Below are 23,494 nucleotides of genomic sequence, written 5' to 3' on the forward strand. Positions count from 1 at the left end.
GCATTCCTTCTGTGCTTCTGTAACGCTTGCTTATCTATGGCCTTGCAGGTGGTGTGTCGTGCCTGGAATTCAGGGAACTGTGGGAGCGCTTTCGGTTCTCAAGCTTCGGCCCTAATGGACTGGGGCTCCTTCTCACGCATGTGGGAATGTGGCTAATTGGTCTGAGGAAGGGGGGGTGCATACGAATAATTCAGGGAACTGTGGGAGCGCTTTCGGTTCTCAAGCTTCGGCCCTAATGGACTGGGGCTCCTTCTCACGCATGTGGGAATGTGGCTAATTGGTCTGAGGAAGGGGGGGTGCATACGAATACCCTATATCCTATTATGCTTGTAGGGGCGACGCCATTCTTAACAGTGACTTTGTTAATGCATCTATAGCTCTGCAATAAAGTATAACCTTTCTGATAAGCGTGTACTCAGTTGTTGGCTGTGGAACCTGACATTCTGTTAAGAATCTCTCATTCTCTATCTGCGCACCTCTCTCTATCCGAGATGAACGACAACAAGGAAAAACAGTTTCCCTCCAAAGAGGAGAAACAGGTTCCCTCTGAGGAGGAGATTCCGGTCCCCACCACATCTGGGGGGGAGACTCCCACGACCCAGGCGAAGGCACCCATGACCACTACACCTCCGGTGACCACCGCTGGGAAGGGAGCAGTCTCAAAGACGATGTTGACTCATTTGTTCCTGACCCCTTCGGGCCCATGGCAGCCCGGCCAGGGGTACCGACTGAGCTCCAGGTAGAGCCAATTCAACCCGGACTCCACAGCAGAAATTTATATGCTTCCGCAGGGGCCCCAGAGAGACAGCAGGTTTGACTTGGGGTTTGCCTCAGCTGGAGGTTCCCCCCCCCGGAGCCCCCTTAGAACCATCGCCGGGAACATGGGTGACGGAGAGATCGAAGGCGAGGAGTGGGCGCATGTCCCCGGATGAGGGACTGGAACTGGACGATAGAATGGAGGTGGCAGATTGGGAGAGGCGGCAGCTGCAATGGGAGTTGGAGGAAGTCATCCGCGCGATCCCACAGTTGGTGGTCTGATCCATCCGAGTGGAGAGGGAAGCCCCACCGGTGGCACCGGTACCTCCCGCAGCCCCACCGGCTCCTACGCCACTGCCCAAACCAAAGAATGTACCCGGGCCGGGACCCGGGGAGGCCCCGGCTCCAGTGCCACAGCCAGACAGCCTGAGGGGCCCGGTGCTACATCGCCCCAAAGATCAGATCGAAGCCACGTTCGACGGAAACCCTGAGGAACTATCCTACTTTGTGGTTCAAGTGATGAAGTTTGTGGAAAGGTCAGGCCACTTGTTCCCGGATGACAGCAGCAGAGTGGATGTGGTGGCCGCCTGCTTACGGGGAGCCGCCGCGGCTTGGTATGTGGGATTGCACAATGCCAGGGGCCCGAAGCTGGTGAATTTGGATGCTTTTATGTGGGTGTTGCGTGCCCAGTTTGAAGACCAGAATGCTGGGCCCAAAGCAAGAGCGTTTCTGCGCACCCTGAAGCAAGGGAGGAGATTGGTGAGAGAATACTCTTCGGAGTTTAATTTGCATGCGGCAAAGGTCCAAACTTGGCCAGATCCGGTGCTAGCTGAGTTGTACGGGGTAGGACTGAACCCCAAGATCCGGGAAATGGTCCTACAGGTGGTGGACCCGATCTCCTTACTGGCATGGATACAGGAGGCGGAGAGTGTGGAAACCCACCTGAATACCCTGCGCCTGGACATCGCAACAGCGGGAGGTAAGCCCAACCCCCTGGCACAGAAGATGAAACCGGCGAAGTTGGCTGAGTCTACTCGAGAGCAATGCATGCACCAAGGGCTTAAGTGTGGGGAGCGAGGCCATTTCGCAGCCGACTGCGGTGGAGCAGGCCAAGGGAAGCAGAGCTCGAGCGATCCCACAAAAGCACGCCTAGCCACCTCGGCCAGGAAGTTGACTGGGAAGCTGAAATTTGCCAAGGCACTGCAAATTTGGGAATTGGGAGAGGACTCCAGCGAGGAAGACCCCAAGGCGGTGGGAAAAGGCCAGGTCCTGCTGTTAGAGGCACGGAGCAGCAGGACCAATCCCGGAGGCGCCTAAAGTGGTGAGCAGCTTCCCCCTCTTGTTTTTTGTGACTGTGACTCTGATTAACCCAGCCCTGGAGATGCATATCCGTGTAAGAGCACTCGTTGGGGTGTGGGAGGGACCTCCTCAACCCTTCCTTAGTTATGGGGCTGGAAGCAGGGGTGGTGAAGTTGGAAGACCCTTTGATTTTTACCCAAATGGATGGTTCCACGATGAAAGGGTGGACTGTAAACTAAATATGAGCAGTCAGTGTGATGCGGTGGGAAATTCAGTCTTGGGTTGTATTAAAAGGGCCATAGCATCAAAATCGCAGGAGGTCATTAGCCCCTCTGTATACTGCCTTGGTCAGGTTGCACCTGGAGTCCTGTGTGCAGTTCTGGAGGCCTCACTTCAAAAAGGATGTGGGCAAAATCGAGAGGGTGCAGAAGAGAGCGACGAGGACGATCAGGGGTCTGGAGACTGAGCCCTATGAGGAAAGGCTGAGGGCCCTGGGGATGTTTAGTTTGGAGGAGAGGTGATTGAGGGGGGACATGATTTAAATATTTTAAATATTTGAAAGGCTGTCATTTGGAGGAGGACAAGGAGCTGTTCCAGTTGGCAGCAGAGGACAGGACCCGAAGCAATGGGTTCAAATTACATGTAGAAAGGTATCGGCTGGATATCAGGAAACCCTTTTTCATGGTCAGAGTGGTTCAAAGGTGAAATCAGCTGCCTAGGGGGAGGTGGTGAGCTCCCCTCCACTGACAGCTGTCAAGAAGAGGCTGGTCGAATAGTTGTCAGAGATGCTTTAGGGTGGTCCTGCATTGGGCAGGGGGTGGGACTAGATTGCCTGTATGGCCCCTTCCAACGCTAGGATTCTATGACTTTCTGAAATTGCCATTTCTTCCAGGGGGGCTGGTCTCTGTAGTCTGGATATCACTTGTAGTTCCAGGAGAACTCCAGGTCTGTTAGAAACCCTACAACCAGGCTTTAATTTAGAAAAAAAATCTTACCTGGTGTTCCAAGCTATGCAGCAACTAAGTGTGCCTTGGCAGTGCCTTATGTTCTTTTGTCAACTGATTTTTTTCCTGGAATGTTGATGCAGTTGCCAAATTCTTCCTCTGATTGCCAAGTCCACTTGCCTCTTGCTCTGCAAATAAAAATAGCATGTCCTTGAGTGGCAAACATAGTACTGACCTCTCTGGCCATCTGATTCAAGCCCTAAGGAAGCTGTCCAGATCCTGAAAATCCCACAAAATTTGTGCTGGGGGCATAGTCAGGGGGCAGCACAGCCTTCCTGAGAGCAGAACTACATGTGATAAGTCCCAATCCCACTATTTGCTCATAACATTAATGTGGAGGGAAGATCACTGATGAGCAGGAAGGGGTGGTTAACATACAAGCCCCCCCCCCCGGTTTATACTGGTATCTCTCCCTTATATATAAAGCCGTAGTGGGCTCCAACGTTCCAAATCCACACCTTTAGTGTTTGGCCGCAAGAACTGTCAGAAGACGCTGGCTGGGTTGATTGGCTGCTTTGTGCAGTCCCGCCCAGCGTTCCAAGGTCTTTTGCATATGGAAGCTGATTGGACTTCACTCCATTCCACACCTCAAACTCCCCCCCACAAGGCAGTTGGAATTGTCAGTTGCATATGGAACCTACTGTATTCTGAGGTAAAATATGTCCTCACTCACAACACATCACTTCCCCTTCAAACTGCATTCCACACCTCAAACTCACCCCCCTCCCCGCAAGGCAGTTGGAATGTCAGTTGCATATGGAACCTTCAAGGTCTTTTGCATATGGAAGCTGATTGGACTTCACTGCATTCCACACCTCAAACTCACCCCCCTCCCCGCAAGGCAGTTGGAATGTCAGTTGCATATGGAACCTTCAAGGTCTTTTGCATATGGAAGCTGATTGGACTTCACTCCATTCCACACCTCATACTCCCCCCCCGCCGCAAGGCAGTTGGAATGTCTGGTGGTGTGTAGGTCCCAGGATCATGTTTTAAAAGCTGCCTGGGGGATTATGGACCATTCACACACTTTCAACCTTAACATACCTCATAGGGGGAGAGGAGAATGATGACAGCTGCTTTCCCTAGGCAGAGGCTGTGGGGGGGGGGGAGGGAACTTGAAGACAGACAGGCAGATAAAGGTTAGGCTGTTGGTTGCCTGGAAAGGACATAGGGTTGCCAACTCCAGGTTGGAAACTTCCAGGATAGTTTAGGAATGAAGCCTGCTGAGGGTGGGGTCTGAGGAGGAGGAGGAGGAAGAGAAAGAGGAGGACCTCAGACAGATACAATGCCATACTCCCCACCCTCCAAACAAGCTGTTGCCAGTCTCCAGGTGACAGCTGGAGAGCTCTTAAAGCTCTGGTGCTAATTCAAAGTGCTGCAATTTGTCGACAGAGTAGTGTTTTGGCAAATCTTTAGGAATTGTTTGGTGCATTTACGATGAGGCACCCACCCAGAGCCTCTGGCATTTTCTCACTCTGCTGGCATCAAAACCAATTTAAGGCAAAATAAGAGGCTACTGAGAGGGGAGGAGATAAAGTTGCCAGCTTTAGGTATGGAAAATCCTGGAGATTTGAGGAGTGGAGGCCGGAGAGGGGGACCTCAGACAGGTTACAGTGCCATAGACTCCACCCTCCAACCCAGCTATTTGCTCCTGGGGAACTATTGTTGCCAATCTTGGCCCAGCAGCCATCAAACCATTCTCTTCAACCCCCTGCTGTGCAGCTGACTTTCCCCTAGGGTTGCCAATCTCCAGGTGGGACCTGGAGATCTCCCACTGCTACAATTGATCTCCAGATGACAGAGATCAGTTCCCCTGGAGAAAATGGATGCTTTGGAGGGTAGACCCTATGACATTATACCTGCTGAGTCCTTCTGCCCCCCCCGCCCAATGCTGCCCTCTACAGAATCCACCCCCCAAACCTCCAGGTATTTCCCTCCTTAGAGCTGGGAACCCTACATTCCCCTCAGTGCCTGTTGGTAGGCAGCTAAGCTTGGTCCTGTCACCTACTTTGGCCTTTGGGAGAAAACACATTAGGGCCAGTCCTGATAGGGTTGCCAACTCCAGATGGGAAATTCCTGGAGATTTGAGGGATGGAGCCTGAAGAGGGTGAGGTTTGAGGAGGGGTGGAACCTCAGACAGGTACAATGCCATAGACCCCACCCTCCAAACCAGTCAGTCCCTCATGGGGAACCATTGTTGCCAATCGCCAGGTGAGGGCTGGAGACCACTCAGAATTACAACTGCTCTGCAGAAGGGAGGGCAGGTCAGCTGAAGTCAAAGGGGCAGATAATGGTAGGTTGATGGTTAGCTGGGAAGGAGATGGGGTTGCCAACTCCAGGCTGGCAAATTCCTGGGGATTTGAGGGGTGGAGCCTGGAGAGGGTGGGGTTTGCGGAGGAGTGGGACCTCAGACAGGTAGAATGCCATAGACTCCACCCTCCAAACCAGCCATTTCATCCCGGGTATCAATTGTTGCCAATCTCCAGGTGAGGACTACAGATCACTCAAAATTACAACTGCTCTTCAGGTAGCAGAGATCAGTTCCTCTGGAGAAAACAGTGGACTCTGTCATTATACCCTGCTGAGGTCACCACAGCAAACTGACACTGTTTGCCCAAAGCTAGAGCACTCTCCCAGAACCTCTTTCTAGATCTCGTTGTATTTATTTCCACAACGGGCCTTATTTCTAGTAACATTATAATGATATAACAATTAAATTGCCATTAAAACAAAAACAAAAAACCCAACCACTTCCATGTGCTCCAGTTGGCTGCTGATGTGAGACTAGGGAACCTGCCATGTGGGAGCCCCACTGCCTTTGCCCTGCATCAGCCACTGCAGCAGCAGCGAGGACACCACAGACGCCCGTCCTCACGAGGAAGAAGTTTGACATCAAGGCAAGTAGGCTCTTAGGCAGTGACACCCTGTGGATGCCAAACTGAAACAAATTCTGGGTTTTTTTGTCTTTCGACTTTTGAATGCCAAACTGAAACAAACTTCCATGCGTAAGTAACCTGGGTTTATACTCTGATAAACTGTAAAAAAAATGGTTTTAAATGTATTTTAAAATTTATTTTTGACCTTTCCCCCCTGGCTCTTGCTCCAAAGTGTAGCACTGCCCCTTCCCCGGGCTGACCCCCGGGCTTCTTCCAGCTCATCCCCCTACAATGGAGAGCCCCCATGTCCCTGTGGCCAGGGCCTGGGAAAGTTCTGTGAGAGCAGCTTAAAGGAACTGTGTATCTTTAGGCTGGAGAAGGCTGAGGGGACATGATGGTGCTCATCAAGTCCCTGACGGGTGGGATGGCTAGCCCCCTTCTGCACACCAGCAGGAGCATTGGGGGGGGGAAGAGACTTGCAAAGCAGCATTGGGTGTCACTTCTGGCTAGGAAACAGGAAGTGACATCATCATGTCACCAGGAGCAGACTGGCCATTGAACGGACAGGGAGTGAACAAGACCAGCAACTCTACCAGAGCCTCAGGGTCCACATGGCTTGGATCCTTCGGTGGCAGTTATTATCAGTGTCAGCTACTGAGCTGCATCATCTTGAGCTGCTGCCACTTTGCTGGAGGAAGGAACAGGTAAGCCACTGCCCATTTTTTTGGTACTGCAGGGACCACTGAACTTGACTTTCTCCAGGGCTATTTGAACTTCCCAGTCTTCCCTGTGCATCACAATGGTAAAACCCATATAGATCAGGAAAATTCCTGGTGCATCACAGCAGCGTCACTTCTGGGTTCCAGACAGAAGTGGTGTCATGGCACTGTGTGATGCCGTTTTCCTCCACGCCACTAAACACCCGCAGGGGTTGGCCTGCTTCTCGTAGGCAAAGAGCCCTCCTGCTGAGAGAGAGCCTGTCCCACGGAAGAGGGCAAATATTTGCTCACTGCTGCTCCAGAGGACAAGGCTAGATTTGATGCATACAGGAGAGTAGATTTGATTGAACAGTGAGAGCCATTCAACAATGGAACTAAATTACTTTCTCATCTCTCAAAATATATTCCTCTACTCTGTGTGATTTAACATACCATTTGGGACATTCTGGAAGAATCAACCATTTTTGTGACTTGAACTGAAACCTGTATGAATGGTCCAGGGTAATAAACCTTGGAACACTTTCCTCATAAGCGCAGTAAAAATTGTTATCTTTAAATGAAAAGAAAATCCCATGTTTTCTTAGTTACTGTAATAGAACAAATGAGTTCGACACCTCTGATAGGGCTTTGTTTGTGATAAGAAGTGCCTTGAATTGACCATAATGACCAATTAGTAGTCAATGACATGACTCCAGAATGGATGTAATATGCATTTCTCACCTCATTTGTGATAGCAACTGAACTGTGGCATTCTTTACCGATTGGAGCCTCTGAGTTGACGTCAAGGGCAGAACCGTGTAGCATGCTTTACAGTAGTCTAGTTGCACGTGGCATGGATCCACTTGTCCAGATCAGCCAAGATGAGAGCCATTGTATGGGATAAATGAAGAAGGAAGGAAGGAAGCAACCATCTTATGAGCTAATTGAAGAAGAAAGGAAGGAAGGCTTTTTTGCAGCTGCATTAACTTGTTTCTCCAGCAACAGTGCTGGGTCCTATATAACCTCTCAGCTTTTCACTCAGCAAGGGTCAATGGGACCCTGTCAATGTGGGTCCCTGTCAAGGCTAAGCTATGAAATGACTGGTGTCCCTTATTAGAGGCAATCTACCTCTTAATACCAGTAGCTGGGGTCAAATAGTGAGGGTGTGTGTGTAGATCATGCTTTGTTTGTACAACTCTGAAGTATCTGATAGTTGGCTTGGTGGAGCCATTTTGGTCTAGCAAACAAGGAGATTATTAAATCCTCCTTATGCAGGCTTTTTAAATACTAGAACCTCAATGACCAAGAGCAATCACTGGCAAGGATCTAGTGAAGAGAACTCTGATTCACAAATCCGTATTGCCAAAATAGATTATATTAGTCTCTAAGGCTACAAACCTAAGAATCCTTTCCTGGGATTAAGCCCCCCCCCCCGAATAAAATGGGGTTCACTTCTGAGTATACCTGTGAAAAGTACTGAGACTGACGAGTGATTACAGCTCTCATACTCTTATTAGTGCAGAACAAGACAACTTTAGCCAGCTCACAGGCCGGCTTATATTTCATGAAAACCACACCCCAAAACACCCCTCCCCCGTAATAGGCTATTTACAGTGGCCGAGAGTTCCATGGGTTCTCGGCCGGAGCCCAGCCCTCGGATTGGTGTGGGCTAGGATCCGCTTAGTCCATTGTTTGCTGGAGTGAAGTTCGGAGGTTTAGCCGGACCGCGTGCCGCCCCCGTCTGCCACACAGTCGGGACTGGATATATGACACCCCTCCCCCCCTTGGTCCACAACATACCCACAAATAAAGTCCTTGAGGTGTGCCGATGCTTTCCTGGTGCGAGTGGAGCAGTGAAGTTTGGGGGCCTGCCTGGAACTACCTCCGATGCACCCGGTGGAGTGCTGACCAGGGGTGGCGTAGCAGGGTCCGGTGACAGTGCCCTATTCATAGCGGGGTGGTTGTCCTCGGGGTGCTGAACAGGTGCTGCTGCCGGTGTGGCTGGCGAGGTTGGTGGCCGTGGTGTGTTGGTGGCTCCCGGGGCGTCTGGGCTCTCATCTTGCTCTGGGTCCAATGGCAGCGTCCGTCGTCACAACTGGTCGATATGGCAGTGAAGGATCTGCCCATCCTCACTGGAGACCTCATAAGTTCAGGGCCCCTTGATCCTTACCACTCAAGCCGGAATCCAGGTGGAGCCCCGTGCATAATTCCTGGCGTACACGGGATCCTCTGGAAACAATCCCCTGACTGCCTTGTGGGACTCAATGTTCGGTGCCTCTTCAGGAGCACGGTCTGGATGGAGGCGGTCCAGCTGGGTCGTCAGGCGGTGGGCTAGGAGGAGCTCTGCTGGGCTGTGCCCCATCGTGGTGTGGGGTGTAGTTCGCTGGCCAAAAAGAAAGGCAGCCATTTTATAGTCCCAGTCCATTGAATCCAAGTGACAGAGTGCGACTTTGGTCGTCCAGACCATTTGCTCTGCTTGGCCGTTGGTCGCTGGATGGAAGGGGGCAGACCTGGCATGGCGGATCCCATAGTACCGGGTGAAGTCCTGGAACTCGCTGGACATGAACGCAGTCCCGTTGCCAGTGACTAGGCTGTCAGGGATGCCCTGCGCACTGAAAATCCACCACATAGCCCGGATCGCCGCTTTAGAGAAGGGGGAGGCCATGGGGACTACTTCCAGCCACTTGTTGTAGGCATCCACCAGGATGAAGAAGAGTTGCCCCTGGAACGGTCCTGCAAAGTCCAAGTGCAACCTTGACCAGGGGGCCCCGGAGTGGCTTCGGTCAGGAAGCTTGGCAAGGCCGGCACCGCTTTACTACGTCCTCTATGTCCCAGTCCAGCCCCGGCCACCAGACATAACGTCTGGCCAGGGCTTTCATGTGCACCAACTTGTGAAGAGCAGTGAGGACCCGTTCCCGTAATGGCGTAGGGATTACCACCCGGCTACCCCACGTCACGCAGCCTTTGTGGACTGACAGTTCATCCCCCCCGGGAAGCAAACGCCGTGAATTCTGGCTCTCCTTTGGCCGAGGGCCACCCCCTCACCACCCAGTCCAAGATGTGGCAGAGTACGTTGTCCTTGGCCATGCAGCGAGCCACTTCTTTGATGTGGACCGGCTAGTCCGGAAGGGACTCCAGGAGTGCAATTATATGCGCCAGGCCCGGATCCGGGTCGCATGCAGGCAGCGGGAGATGGCTCAGAGTGTCCGCATGACCCATTGCTTTATTGCTTTCCCCGGGTGGTGTGAGAGGGTGTAGGAGTACCCCGCCAGGAAAATCGACCACTGGAGCACCCAGGGGGAGATCATCTGAGGGGTTTTGCGGTCAGGGGCCAGGAGACTGAGCAGCAGCTTGTGGTCCGTAAGAACCATGAAGGGCCTGCTGTACAAATAATGGTGAAACTTTTTCACCCCTGCCACAATAGCCAGCGCTTCTTTATCTATCTGTGCATAGCCAATGGCCCAGGACCACCCTGACCCCATAAGGCGATGCATCACAAGTGAGGACCACCGGGAGCACTTCATTGAAGTGAGTAAGGATGGAATTAGAAACAAGAAGGTCCTTAACTGCCTTGAACATGGTAGCTTGTGGTGGACCCCAGACCCATGGCACGGTTTTGTCCAGGAGGTGGTGGAGTGGTTCAGCAACCGCAGCCTTGAGGGGCAGGAAGGAATGATAACAGTTCAGAAGCCCAAGAAGGCTTGCAGCTCTGACTTGGACATGGGAGGGGGAGCTTGAGTGATGGCTTTCACGTTGTCCTCGGTGGGGTGGATGCCACTGGCGTTGACCGCGAAGCTCAGAAACTCCATGCAAGGGACCGCCAGGAGGCATTTCCCCCTCTTGACCTTGAGCCCAGCCGTGTCAAACCTCTGGAGCACCGCCTGGAGACGATCGGCGAAGGACGACATGTCCAGAGCCACTATGAGCACGTTGTCTAAAAACGGCTGTACTCCAGGGATACCTTTGAGAAGGGAATCCATGAAAGACTGAAAGATCCCTGGCGTGACCGATACCCCGAACTGGAGTCGGTGTACCTTAAAAGCCCCTTTATGAGTGGTAATCATTTGGGCCTCGGTGGTGGCAGCATCAACCTGTAACTGCTGATATGCCTGAGCTAAGTCCAATTTGCCGAAGACCAGGGGCCCCGCCAGAGCTGCCAACACATGGCTAACCACCGGCACCAGATAAGCATGGGCTTGCAGGACCTTGTTTAATGTGCATTTGTAATCCCCCACAAATGCGCACGTCACTGGCTTTACAAGGGTGACTATAGGGGTCTCCCACCGGGCACACGTGACCGGTTACAGCACCCCTTGTTCCACCAGGCGGTTGAGCTCAGCCTCTATTTTAGGCTTAATTGCAATCGAGGGTAGCTGGGCCTTAATCCGGATTGGGCGGACCATGGGGTCAAGGTCTAGCGAGATGGGGCCCCCGGAATACCACCCTAGTGTGCAGTCGAAAACTCGAGGAACTCGAAAAAAGATGGCGGCGGTGGCGCTGTGAGATGGGTGTGCTTCTCGGGAGCTCTCGAGATGCCTGGTTTTCAAGCGTTCTGTTGGAGCCCCCCGGATCCGGAGAGGCTCCGCTTGGACTCCTGGAGGGAGACCGAGTGTAGGAGGCTTGGCTGGCCCCCCCTTTTTTCCCCTGGCAGGGAGAGGGGTGTGACCGGCTTGCCTCGAAGCGGGAGCGTCCGAAGAACAGGAACATGGTCGTCATGTTCCTGAATAGCAGCAGCCAGCCGTGTTTTTAAAACGTTTTGTTTCAATAAGGCAACACGGAGTTGGGAAAAGACGTGAGTAAAACTGAAACGGAAACTAGCAGGAACCCCCAAAAGAAAAGATCCAAACGGGAGAGAGGCAGCGGCTGGGAAAAGTGAAAGTACTTTACCTTTGCTACTCCTTATTTAGGGGGAACAGAAGATTAAATCCTTTGTTGATTCCCCTATAGAGGAACGGTTGTCAGCGATGAGGTTATGTAAAGAGGAAATATGAACAATTTGTGTAAAGACTGTTAGATTGAGAACCTGAGTAAATGAACTGGGAGAGCAATTAGAATCGATGAAGGAGATGGAAAATGAGACGGAGGTGGAGGAAGCTGGAAACATTGTGCGGTGTGAAATTAATAGGGACCAGTTTCTTGTAACACTGAAAGAGGCAATTAAAAAGGGTTGTGAAGCAGCTTGTGTAAAAATAATGGAGAACTTAGAGAACAGCCGGATAGAAAATCAACAGGTGAAAGAACAGGGACAAGTTAGCTTGAAAGAGACCCCAGGTGATGCATATAATCAGAGTTACATTGAACTTAAGGAAGGAATGCTGGAAACTACTCACGAGGAGGAACTTCCGATGAGTGTAAAAGATGGAAAGGGACAAAAAAGAAAAGTAGTAATATATGTTAAGCTCAGACTACGGAAGTACAATAAACAGCGAGCGAGGCTGGTGAGGGAAAAAGACAAGAAGATTCAAAGGTATAAGCGAAGAGCTTGGAAGTTTAAAGAGGACAGTAAAGGAACAAAAACAGAATGGCGGAAGAGGAGACAGGACAGGTGGGGAAAACAAGGAAGGCTTAAAGAAAGAAGGCACGCAGACATGCTCTGGCAGAAGGAGAGATCCCAGATGCTCAAGAGGAAAAATAAATTATATAAAAAGGAAGATTAATAGACTTATGCTGAATGCCTGATGTGATGGAGAAATGACCAAAATTGCATGTAATTGTTGGTACCAGGTGCTCTTCTTAGATTTAAAAATGATTCAATCTGTAGCTAATGGTTTCCATTAAGTGCTCCTCTTACTGTTGTTTTTGCTGCTGGATATTATGATGAGTATAGGAAAGAAGTGAGGTTTATTGAAAATGATCAAAAGAGAAGCCCAAATCAGTGGGTAATATTGGTTAATCGTTTAACCAGATATGGTAATTATTTACTTGGTAACTATCCACATGTGTGATTGTTTCAAGAATGTCCTGAAATAAGGTTAAAATTGTTAATGGTTTGGGTGATAGTACAGCTCAATATGTATAGGATATCCCTTTAGTTAACCAATTATCTATGTTCAATATTTTCATTACTTATGTAGTTGGCAATTATTTATTTGCATGCAATGGTTTAAGAAGGTTGGGCAATAAGGTTAAAAATTGTAAATGACGTTTGTGATAGTACAGTTCAATAGGTATAGGATGATTGAATACAACTGAGGGCACAACCTGGTGGGTTAGATTACAAGATTACTGGTCTAGAAATATAGAGTTAAATAGATCAGAGCCAATACTATATAAGGCAAATAAGGAAGAATACAGCTAGCCAGTTAAACCAGAGTCAATACTATGTGTTATATTCTTATATGGTCAATACATAATGGGAATCAAATTAAGGTAATATATGTATTCCAAAGAAAATCAAATTCAAAGGTTTTGCTCAACATAATGTGGAAAAGGCGGATGAGAACAAGAACTGGACATTTATCGAATTACTTCATATGATTAGTTAACTGCTCTGTGTTGCTAAAAAAAAGGGGAAAGGTTGTGTTTGATGTTGTAAGTTGTGAATGGGTGGGTGTTTTGTCTTATTGTGTGGGAAACAATAACAATATTATTAAAAAGAAAAAGAAAAGAAAACTCGAGGAACTCTGCACACAAGGACTCAAACCCTTATGACCAGACATGGTGAACCCCCATGAGCAACAAACCCAGAGGGCCAAACCAAGAGAGGTTCAGTAGGCTGGAGAGCTGCCCATCCACCACCAGCAGGTCCAGGAGGCCGTCATAGTCTTTGAACTGAACCTGGAACTTGCCCCAGCCCAGTACTACCACGGGGTTCTTATTACAGTCCCGCAAGGTTAAACCACGTGGCTTTTGTAGGGGGGGGGTTCCCCCCAGGGACACAGCTTGCAAAACGTATCTGCGGAAATAATGGAAAAAGACGACCCCATGTCAATTTCCATGCTGCAGGGGGACCCCTCTATTAGGACAGTCACATGCACTTTGTTGGGGCTATCAGGGGGCAAGTTACAAACCAGGTGTTGCTGGTGGTGGGCTGATGTCCGATTCCCCATGCATTCGTAATAAATCCACATTTGAAGAACAAAGTCAAATTTATTATAATGCGATGGTTAGCTCAGGAACACAAGAATTGTTAGGAATGACTACAGACCCCAAAGGGTAACATAATAAAGGAACTTGAACCAGGTTAGGACCAATGAGTCCAATTCCCGCTGGTGGGAATGCAGATAAAACTAGCGCTCAATTCCTTGGGAACACAACGGTTCTACAACATAAACACAAGTTCAGTTCTCAGGCATGAGATACATAATAAGCAAAGCAACACCATAACTCCATCCCACCCCCAGCTGGTTGACCTTGAGCAGTTCCGCAGATGTAGCAAGCAAAAGAAAGTAAATACCTACACAGGAGGATTCAGGGGGGGGGATGGACAGAGCACAATATAACATGTAGAAGAGAACACACTACCTTATGGCAGCTTGCTGACAGCTGAGAGGGTGTGGAGGTCGGTGTGGAGGTCCAGCAAGGTCTGATGGGCCGATGTCTTCTGGCGCTGTCCTTTGGAGTGGCAGATCCGGGAGATGTGCCCCGATTTGTTGCACGTCCGGCAGACGGCATTCCAGAAACAGCACAACCAGCATTCATGCTCTTCCCTGAAGCTAGCATACACCGGACGATACTGAACCTGCTGCATGATGGGGGCACTGGGACGGCCAATGGCAAACCTGTAGAACCTCGTCGTCGTCATAGACGTCGGAGCCAATGGTCGCTTGCATGCGGTGGACCACCTTGGCGCAGTGGTCGTGGTGAGACTTCTCATATGCGGTGGCCTCTCGGAGCGCTTTGTCGAGATCCAAGTCATCTTGGCTGACCATCTTCCTTCGGAGTTTGGGCTCCCGTAGGCCCAGGAGGAACTGGTTGAGGAGAGCACCAGCCAAATTTGGGAAGGAACACCTCGTGGAGGCCCACCATAGGGCCGCTAGGTAGTCAGAGGCGGTCTCATCTGGACCCGGGACTTGTGTAAAAAAGTCCATCCGCTCCCGCAAACTTCGTAGGTTTAGGCGCCAGGTGGTCCAAGAGTGCCTTGACCAAAGTGGTGTACGTCTCATCTTTGGTCAGCCGGGTTTCAGCTATGCTTCCATGGGGGTTGGGGAGTTCATTCTGTGTCTTGCTAATTGCTATTGCATTCCTGTCTCTGCTGTTTTGCCTGTGCCGCAATGCTTATCTCTACAGATGTGCAGAAGGTTGTTATGTTGGATGTTGTATTGTCTGGAAGTCTCCTATTCACGGTGAGAGACTATTGCTTTCCAGCTTTCGCCACCTAACGGTTTTCTGGCTGGTCCCACGCATGGGAGGGTTCCTAATTGGCCCATGCCATGGGGGGGTGCATACAAATACCCTATATCCTATTATGCTCAATGGGTTTCCACCATTCTCAACAGTGCCTGTGTTACTGCATCTTTGTTGTTGTTGTTCAGTCGCACAGTCGAGTCCGACTCTTCGTGACCCCATGGACCAGCTCCTGCCAGGCCCTCCTGTCTTCCGCTGTCCTCTGAAGTTGGCTCAATTTCATGTTCGTTGCGCCGCTGACACTGTCCAACCATCTCATCCTTTGCCGTCCCCGTCTTCTTTGACCTTCAATCTTTCCCAGCATCAGGGTCTTCTCCAGTGAGTGCTCCCTTCTCATTGGGTGGCCAAAGTATTTGAGCTTCAGTTTCATTATCTGGCCTTCCAGGGAACAGTCAGGGTTGATTTCTTTTAGGATTGACTGATTTGATCTTCTTGCAGTCCAAGGGACTCTCAAGAGTCTCCTCCAGCACCATAGTTCAAAAGAATCTATTCTTCGGCACTCGGCCTTCCTTATAGTCCAACTCTCACAGCCATACATGACTACTGGGAATACCATTGCTTGGACCATGCGTATTTTTGTTGGCAGGGTGATGTCTCTACTTTTTATCATGCTGTTGAGGTTCGCCATCGCTTTCCTCCCAAGGAGCAGGCGTCTTTTAATTTCATGGCTGCAGTCACAGTCTGCGGTGATCTGGGATCCCAGGAACGTGAAGTCTGTCACTACTTCCACGACTTCCCCTTCTATTTGCCAAGGAGTGATGGGGCCGGATGCCATGATCTTAGTTTTTTTGATGTTGAGCTTCAAGCCCACTTTTGCGCTCTCCTCTTTTACCCTGAGCAAGAGGCTCTTTAGGTCCTCTTCACTTTCTGCCATTAGAGTGGTATCGTCTGCATATCTGAGGTTGTTGATCTTTTCCCCAGCAATCTTAATTCCCGCTTGTGATTCATCCAGGCCAGCATTTCGCATGATGTACTCTGCATATATATTAAATAAGCAAGGCGACAATATACATCCTTGTCGTACTCCTTTTCCTATGCTAAACCAATCAGTTGTTCCATATCCGGTTCTAACTGTCGCTTCTTGGCCCTTATACAGGTTTCTCAAGAGACATGTGAGGTGGTCTGGTACTCCCATCTCTTTAAGGCCCTGCCATAGTTTGTTGTGATCCACACAGTCAAAAGCTTTAGCATAGTCAATGAAGCAGAAGTAGATATTTTTCTGGTACTCTCTTGCTTTCTCCATAATCCAGCGAATGTTGGCAATTTGATCTCTAGTTCCTCTACCTCTTCGAAACCCAGCTTGTACTTCTGGTAGTTCTCTATCCACGTACTGTTGAAGCCTAGCTTGTAGGATCTTGAGCATGACCTTGCTAGCGTGTGATATGAGTGCAATTGTGCGATAGTTTGAACATTCCTTGGCATTGCCCTTCTTTGGGATTGGAATGTATACTGATCTTTTCCAATCCTGTGGCCACTGTTGCGTTTTCCAAATTTGCTGGCAAATGGAGTGCAGAACTTTAACAGCATCCTCTTCTAAGACTTTGAATAGCTCAGCTGGGATACCATCACCTCCACTAGCTTTGTTGTTAGTAATGCTTTCTAAGGCCCATTTAACTTCACATTCCAGGATGTCTGGCTCGAGGTCAGTGATTATACCGTCGTGGTTGTCAAGGACATCGAGGTCTTTCTTGTATAGTTCTTCTGTGTATTCTTGCCATCTTTTCCTAATCTCTTCTGCTTCTGTTAGGTCCCTACCGTTTTTGTCCTTTATCATGGCCAGCTTTGCATGGAACGCTCCCTTGATTTCTCCAATTTTCTTGAAGAGATCTCTAGTCCTTCCCATTCTATTGTTTTCTTCTATTACTTTGCACTGTTCATTCAGGAAGGCCTCCTTATCTCTCCTTGCTGTTCTCTGGAAATCTGCGTTCAGTTGGGTAAATCTTTCCTTTTCGCCTTTGCCTTTCGCTTTCCTTCTTTCCTCTGCTATTTGTAAAGCCTCATCAGAAAGCCACTTTGCTTTCTTACATTTCTTTTTCTTTGGGATGGTGGTGATTGCTGCCTCCTGTACGATGTCACGAACCTCTGTCCATAGTTCTTCAGGCACTCTATCTATCAAATCCAGACCCTTGAATCTATTCTTCACCTCTACTGTATATTCATCAGGGATGTGATCTAGGTCAAACCTGAATGGCCTCATGGTTTTCCCGATTTTCTTCAGTTTAAGTCTGAATTTTGCAATGAGTAGCTCATGATCTGAACCACAGTCAGCTCCAGGTCTTGTTTTTACTGACTGGATAGAGCTTCTCCATCTTTGACTGCAAATTATATAGTCAATCTGATTTCGGTGTTGCCCATCTGGTGATGTCCATGTGTAGAGTCGCCTCTTAGGTTGTTGGAAAAGGGTGTTCGCTATGACCAGTGTGTTCTCTTGACAAAACTCTGTTAACCTTTGCCCTGCTTCATTTTGCTTTCCAAGGCCAAACTTGTCTGTTATTCCAGTTACCTTTTGACTTCCTACTTTAGCATTCCAGTCCCCTATGATGATGAGGACATCATTTTTTGGTGTTAGTTCTAGGAGGTGTTGTAGGTCTTCATAGAACCGGTCCACTTCAGCCTCTTCTGCATCAGTGGTTGGGGCATACACTTGAATTACTGTGATGTTGAATGGTTTGCCTTGGAATCGGACAGAAATCATTCTGTCATTTTTGAGATTGTATCCCAGTACTGCCTTTTGCACTCTCTTGTTGACTATAAAGGCCACACCATTTTTTCTACGAGATTCCTGGCCACAGTAGTAGATATAATGGTCTTCTGAGTTAAATTCGCCCATTCCTGTCCACTTTAGTTCACTGATTCCTAGGATATCGATGTTCAGTCTTGCCATCTCATTTTTGACCACGTCAAGCTTACCTTGATTCATAGATCTTACATTCCAGGTTCCTATGCAGTATTGTTCTTTGCAGCATCGGACTTTCCTTTCACCATCAGACACATCCACAACTGAGCGTCCTTTCGGCTTTGGCCCAGCCGCTTCACTCTTTCTGGGGTTACTAAACCGCTCAAGCCCCCTCGCCACGACAAGGCAGTGATCCATGAGGGGGACTGCATCTATAGCGCTGCAATAAAAGTATTACCGTTCCTGAATGCGTGTACTTCGTTGTGAGCTGTGGGTTCTGACACCGGGGTGCTATTAGGTCCTTCAGTAAGAGATGCACCTCCGTACCACAGTACCAGAGAAGACACGCCTTCTTCTTCCCCGGATCTGTAACATCATGGATGGTGAAGTGGCTCTCAAGGGTCTCCAGCCAGGTCTCCCATTGTGAGGGTTGGGAGATGTCGAAAGCAGGGAGGCTCTCAGATGCAGCAGCCATCTTACGATTCCACATGGAGGTGGTGGCTCAGGATCAGTGGCAGCGGTTGGCAGGGTGAGGAGAGGTGTGGGGCTGCTCACTGGGTCAGCGGCGCGATGCTTGTGCTGGGAGCAATGCGGTGAGCGGCGACTGGAGATGCTGGGCACGAGGCGGAGCGGCGTGCGATGATCCCGGCGCTGGGGATCGATGTGATGCTCAGTTCTTGGTCTCTGTTCATGGGAGGATGTATCCCATCCTCGTCGCCAGTGAAAAGTACTGAGACTGACGAATGATTACAGCTCTCATACTTTTATTACTGCCGAACAAGACAACTTTAGCCGGTTTGCAGGCCGGCTTATATTCCATGAAAACCACACCCCAAAACACACACCCCACCGTAATAGGCTATTTACAGGGGCTGAGAGTTCCATGGGTTCTCGGCCACGAGCCCAGCCCTCAGATTGGTGCGGGCCAGGATCCGCTTAGTCCATTGTTCGCTGGAGCAAAGCTCGGAGGTTTAACTGAACCATGTGGCGCCCCCATCTGCCATGTGGTCGGGACTGGATACATGACAACCTACTTAAGAGTGCTTCCTAAAGTGCAACTGAACTCCTCTTTTATTTTGCTTCTCCAAAATTTTGCTACTCATCTAGAAGTACATTTCATATCATGCAGTGCTCTAAGGAAATGACCATCTGTCTCGGGCTAAGAGCCTCCAAGGACAGCTGCTGCCACATTTATGTGTCAATCAGTTTCCAAATATAAGCTCTGAAAAGTGGGAGATGCTTGTGTGACCCATGGGGAGCTTCTGCAAAGGGCAGGCAAGCTCTGGCATGGGCAGGGAAATGGATGACTGATGTCTTTTCTTTCCCCAGGGACTGTTTTCCTGCTTCTTCTCATCTATCTGCTTTTCACCAGTTTCTGGCCTATTCCTGCCCTCTACCTGACTTGGCTTATTTTTGATTGGGACACACCTGAAAAAGGTAAGGAAAGACCCAAAACTAACATATGTGGCTTCAATTGAAAGTGTTTCCTTCTCCTTGAACTTCTGTCTGCTTGTTTTCACAGGTTTGGTTATTTATTGTTACTGGTATTTTGTGACAGAGCATTTGTGCATTAAAGCATTATGACAGGGCAAAGTCTTAGGACTAGCTTCCATCCCTCACTTCCTCTCAATGCCAGGGAAAGCAAGCTGGCTGAATTTCTGTGTGTAACATAGGGATGCCAGCCCCCAGGTTGGACCTGGGGATCCCCTGGAATTTCAGCTCATCTCCAGACTACAGAGAGAGTCTTTTCTTGGATAAAAGGGATGCTTTGGAGGGTGGACTCTGTGGCATTGCGCCCCACTGAGGTCCCTGTCCTCCCCAGACCCCACTCCCGAATCTCCAGGAGTTCCCCAGCCTGGAGCTGGCAACCCTCTGCTGCTGCATTGATTGTGACTGATCGCTCTTCCTGCATCTGCTTTCTGGCCACAGTTGCTGTCTTTGCTGAGTAGTTCCAGTCGCAATGCACTTTGACTGGCACTTAGAACTTGGAAATTTTGGTGGCAGTCAGTACATAGTGGGGAACCCATCAAAAGGTGAGGTCAAGAGTGAATATTTTATCTGGGTCACAGATGTAATGAAGGTATAAAAATCTATAGCAAGCCTATGTATCCAGGACTGGAGGATTCCAGTGATAGAAAATTCCCTGCTAACCAGGAGAGTGCTGTGGGTTCCTAGTTGTTTTTTTTCTTTTTTAACCTGTTAGTTTCTGGATACAGAGAAAGAGCCCAGCTGATTTGCCCAGGCCTGAGAAATGGGGCATCCCTTGGTAGGCCAGAACCAAGCATGTTCAATATGCAGGCGTGTAGCTATGGTGGGGCATTTTGGGGCCACACCCCTTCATTAGTGAGCACCGTCCCTTCTAGCTATGCCCCACTGAGCAGCTCCCCCACCCATAGCCAGTAGACTTTGCTGTGGGTGGGCTTGCCGCTCCCGGCTTGAGCAGCATTTAAATGGGGGCACCAAGAACTGAGTCCTCTGAGGACTCGGCTCTCCACTCCCCCTTTTAAACACTGCTCAAGCCATGAGCGACAAGCCCGCCCACAGCCAGCAGAAAAGGGAGTGGACAGGCTTGCCTCTCACAGCTTGAGCGGAATTTAAAAGGGGAGCATCATAAGTTAGTGGAGGTGACGGTATTCCAGCTGAGCTATTCAAAGTTTTAAAAGATGATGCTGTCAAAGTGCTGCACTCAATTTGCCAGCAAATTTGGAAAACGCAACAGTGGCCACAGGATTGGAAAAGGTCAGTATACATTCCAATCCCAAAGAAGGGCAATGCCAAGGAATGTTCAAACTATCACACAATTGCACTCATATCACACGCTAGCAAGGTCATGCTCAAGATCCTACAAGCTAGGCTTCAACAGTACATGGATAGAGAACTGCCAGAAGTACAAGCTGGGTTTCGAAGAGGTAGAGGAACGAGAGATCATATTGCCAACATTCGCTGGATTATGGAGAAAGCAAGAGAGTACCAGAAAAACATCTACTTCTGCTTCATTGACTATGCTAAAGCTTTTGACTGTGTGGATCACAACAAACTATGGCAGGTCCTTAAAGAGATGGGAGTACCAGACCACCTCACATGTCTCTTGAGAAACCTGTATAAGGGCCAAGAAGCGACAGTTAGAACCGGATACGGAACAACTGATTGGTTCAGCATAGGAAAAGGAGTACGACAAGGATGTATACTGTCACCTTGCTTATTTAATATATATGCAGAGTACATCATGCGAAATGCTGGCCTGGATGAATCACAAGCGGGAATTAAGATTGCTGGGGAAAAGATCAACAACCTCAGATATGCAGACGATACCACTCTAATGGCAGAAAGTGAAGAGGACCTAAAGAGCCTCTTGCTCAGGGTAAAAGAGGAGAGCGCAAAAGTGGGCTTGAAGCTCAACATCAAAAAAACTAAGATCATGGCATCCGGCCCCATCACTCCTTGGCAAATAGAAGGGGAAGTCGTGGAAGTAGTGACAGACTTCACGTTCCTGGGATCCCAGATCACCGCAGACTGTGACTGCAGCCATGAAATTAAAAGACGCCTGCTCCTTGGGAGGAAAGCGATGGCGAACCTAAACAGCATGATAAAAAGTAGAGACATCACCCTGCCAACAAAAGTCCGCATGGTCAAAGCAATGGTATTCCCAGTAGTCATGTATGGCTGCGAGAGTTGGACTATAAGGAAGGCCGAGCGCCGAAGAATAGATTCTTTTGAACTATGGTGCTGGAGAAGACTCTTGAGAGTCCCTTGGACTGCAAGAAGAACAAATCAGTCAATCCTCAAAGAAATCAACCCTGACTGTTCCCTGGAAGGCCAGATAATGAAACTGAAGCTCAAATACTTTGGCCACCAAATGAGAAGGGAGCACTCACTGGAGAAGACCCTCGAAGAGTCGTACGCGACTGTACAAAAAATCATAAGTCACACCCCCTTGGTGCCTTCAGTGCCCCCCCTACAAATTTCTGGCTACACCCCTGTATGTTGAGGTCTTCTTAAATAACAGAGTATAACATTATTCAAGAGAAATGGTATAAAACAAAGAAAGAAGAATGAGACCTACCAATGTCCATAGCGGCTTTTCCAGATACAGCCTGTAGTGAGCCATAAATAAAACCTTTCCTGGCTCTACTCCAGGTTCTGGTACCCTGAAACTTCAGTAAATCATGGAACAGATCACAGTGTCATGTTAGTCTGTGCTGAGTGACAGCACAGATTTCACAAAGAGCTACCTGCAATTGGCCCTCAGCCAGTAATTGAACAACTGGCTGCAGTTGGCTCTGAGCCAGGAGGAGAGCAACAAGAGATCAGGTTACTGGCTGAGCAGAAGTCACAGCCTACAGCTGAAACTGAGCCAATGTCTTGTAGCTCTGAAGCAGTAAACAAGGCTTCAGAAGCCACTCCCAACCCGCCTAGCTCACCCACACCCCTGCAGCGCCAATGCTGTCAGATGTGAGCTGAATTGCAGGAAAGGAGGAGTACGAGATTCATGGCCTGTCATCAGCTATCAACTGACAAGATGAATGAGTAGGTTCAGGTTGACTGCCGGGAGAAACAGCAGTTTCTTGAACTCAACAAGTACACATTGCTACTGAACCACTGACTTTGCTGTTACCAGACCACTGGAACCTTGACCCTTGGCCTGGACCTGACTACCTGCTTTTTTGGAACCCCTAATGCTGGACTGGACCCTTGCCCAGGACCGGCCCTGCTGCATGCCCTGCTGAACCCCAGCCCCTGCCTCCTGGGAGGGCTGCATCAGCACACAGAGGTGCCGACCAATATGAGGATGACACCCAATTCTGTTTCTCCCTGATCATTGGTATGGACGTCCTGAACAGGTGTCCGGAGAAAGTAATAGGATGGATGAAGGCCGATAAACTAAAGCTCAATCCAGACAAGACTGAGGTCTTGTTGGTCAATGACAAAGCTGGTCAAGGACTGCAGAGTCATTCTGTCCTGGACAGTATTTCACTCCCCTGAAGGAGGAAGCTTGTATCTTGGTGGTGCTGCTGGATTCTGCAGTTAAAGGCTCCAATCTCTTCAGTGCTTTGACCACACATATGACTTAGTGCTTCTATCATCTTCAATTGATACACAAGTTATGGTAATTCCTCAAAAAGCATTATCTGGTCATATCCAGATAAGATGATAGTATGTGGATCCAAAAATGTAGTTGTTTCAAAATGTTATGGCAAAGCTTTCATCATACAGGGATTGTATCAACACTGCGTTGAAAATGGCAGCCTATCCATTTCCAGGCAAAATTCAGAGTGTTGGTTCATAACGTTAAGGGTCTAAAGAGCTTGGAGCTGAGGTATTTGAAGAGCCTCTTATAGGTCCCTGCCACACGGCAGGAAAAAACGACGGCCGAAGTGTGGCTAATCTGAGCCGCATCAAACTAGAGATGCCGCGGCGGGATCCCACGGATACCCTGAGCCGCGTGCTGTTGCTCCCCAGCACGATCAGATGCCGGGGAGAAAGTGATGGTGGGAGGGGGAGGCTGGCGAACTGCGCATGCTCACACATGCGCAGTTCGGCCAGGAGCCGGGGATGCGCTGGCGGAAGGACGCGCCGGTGATCCCACGGCCGCACTTGCCGCGGCCTTTCCGGATGAAC

The 23,494-nt window shown here is 49.3% G+C and overlaps 1 protein-coding gene across 1 annotated transcript in view; it reads left to right on the forward strand.

Annotated features, from left to right (window-relative positions):
• Positions 1-23,494, forward strand: part of LOC107110553 (diacylglycerol O-acyltransferase 2-like) — a 105,231-nt gene that overhangs the window by 25,931 nt on the left and 55,806 nt on the right. The window contains exon 3 of the mRNA XM_015411352.1: positions 19,205-19,312. Within this exon, the coding sequence (XP_015266838.1) occupies positions 19,205-19,312 (108 nt within the window). The remainder of the gene's footprint in view (positions 1-19,204; positions 19,313-23,494) is intronic.

Source organism: Gekko japonicus, unplaced genomic scaffold (genome assembly GCF_001447785.1).
Source record: "Gekko japonicus isolate JY-2015 unplaced genomic scaffold, Gekko_japonicus_V1.1 scaffold2506, whole genome shotgun sequence".
NCBI classification, from domain to species: domain Eukaryota; kingdom Metazoa; phylum Chordata; class Lepidosauria; order Squamata; family Gekkonidae; genus Gekko; species Gekko japonicus.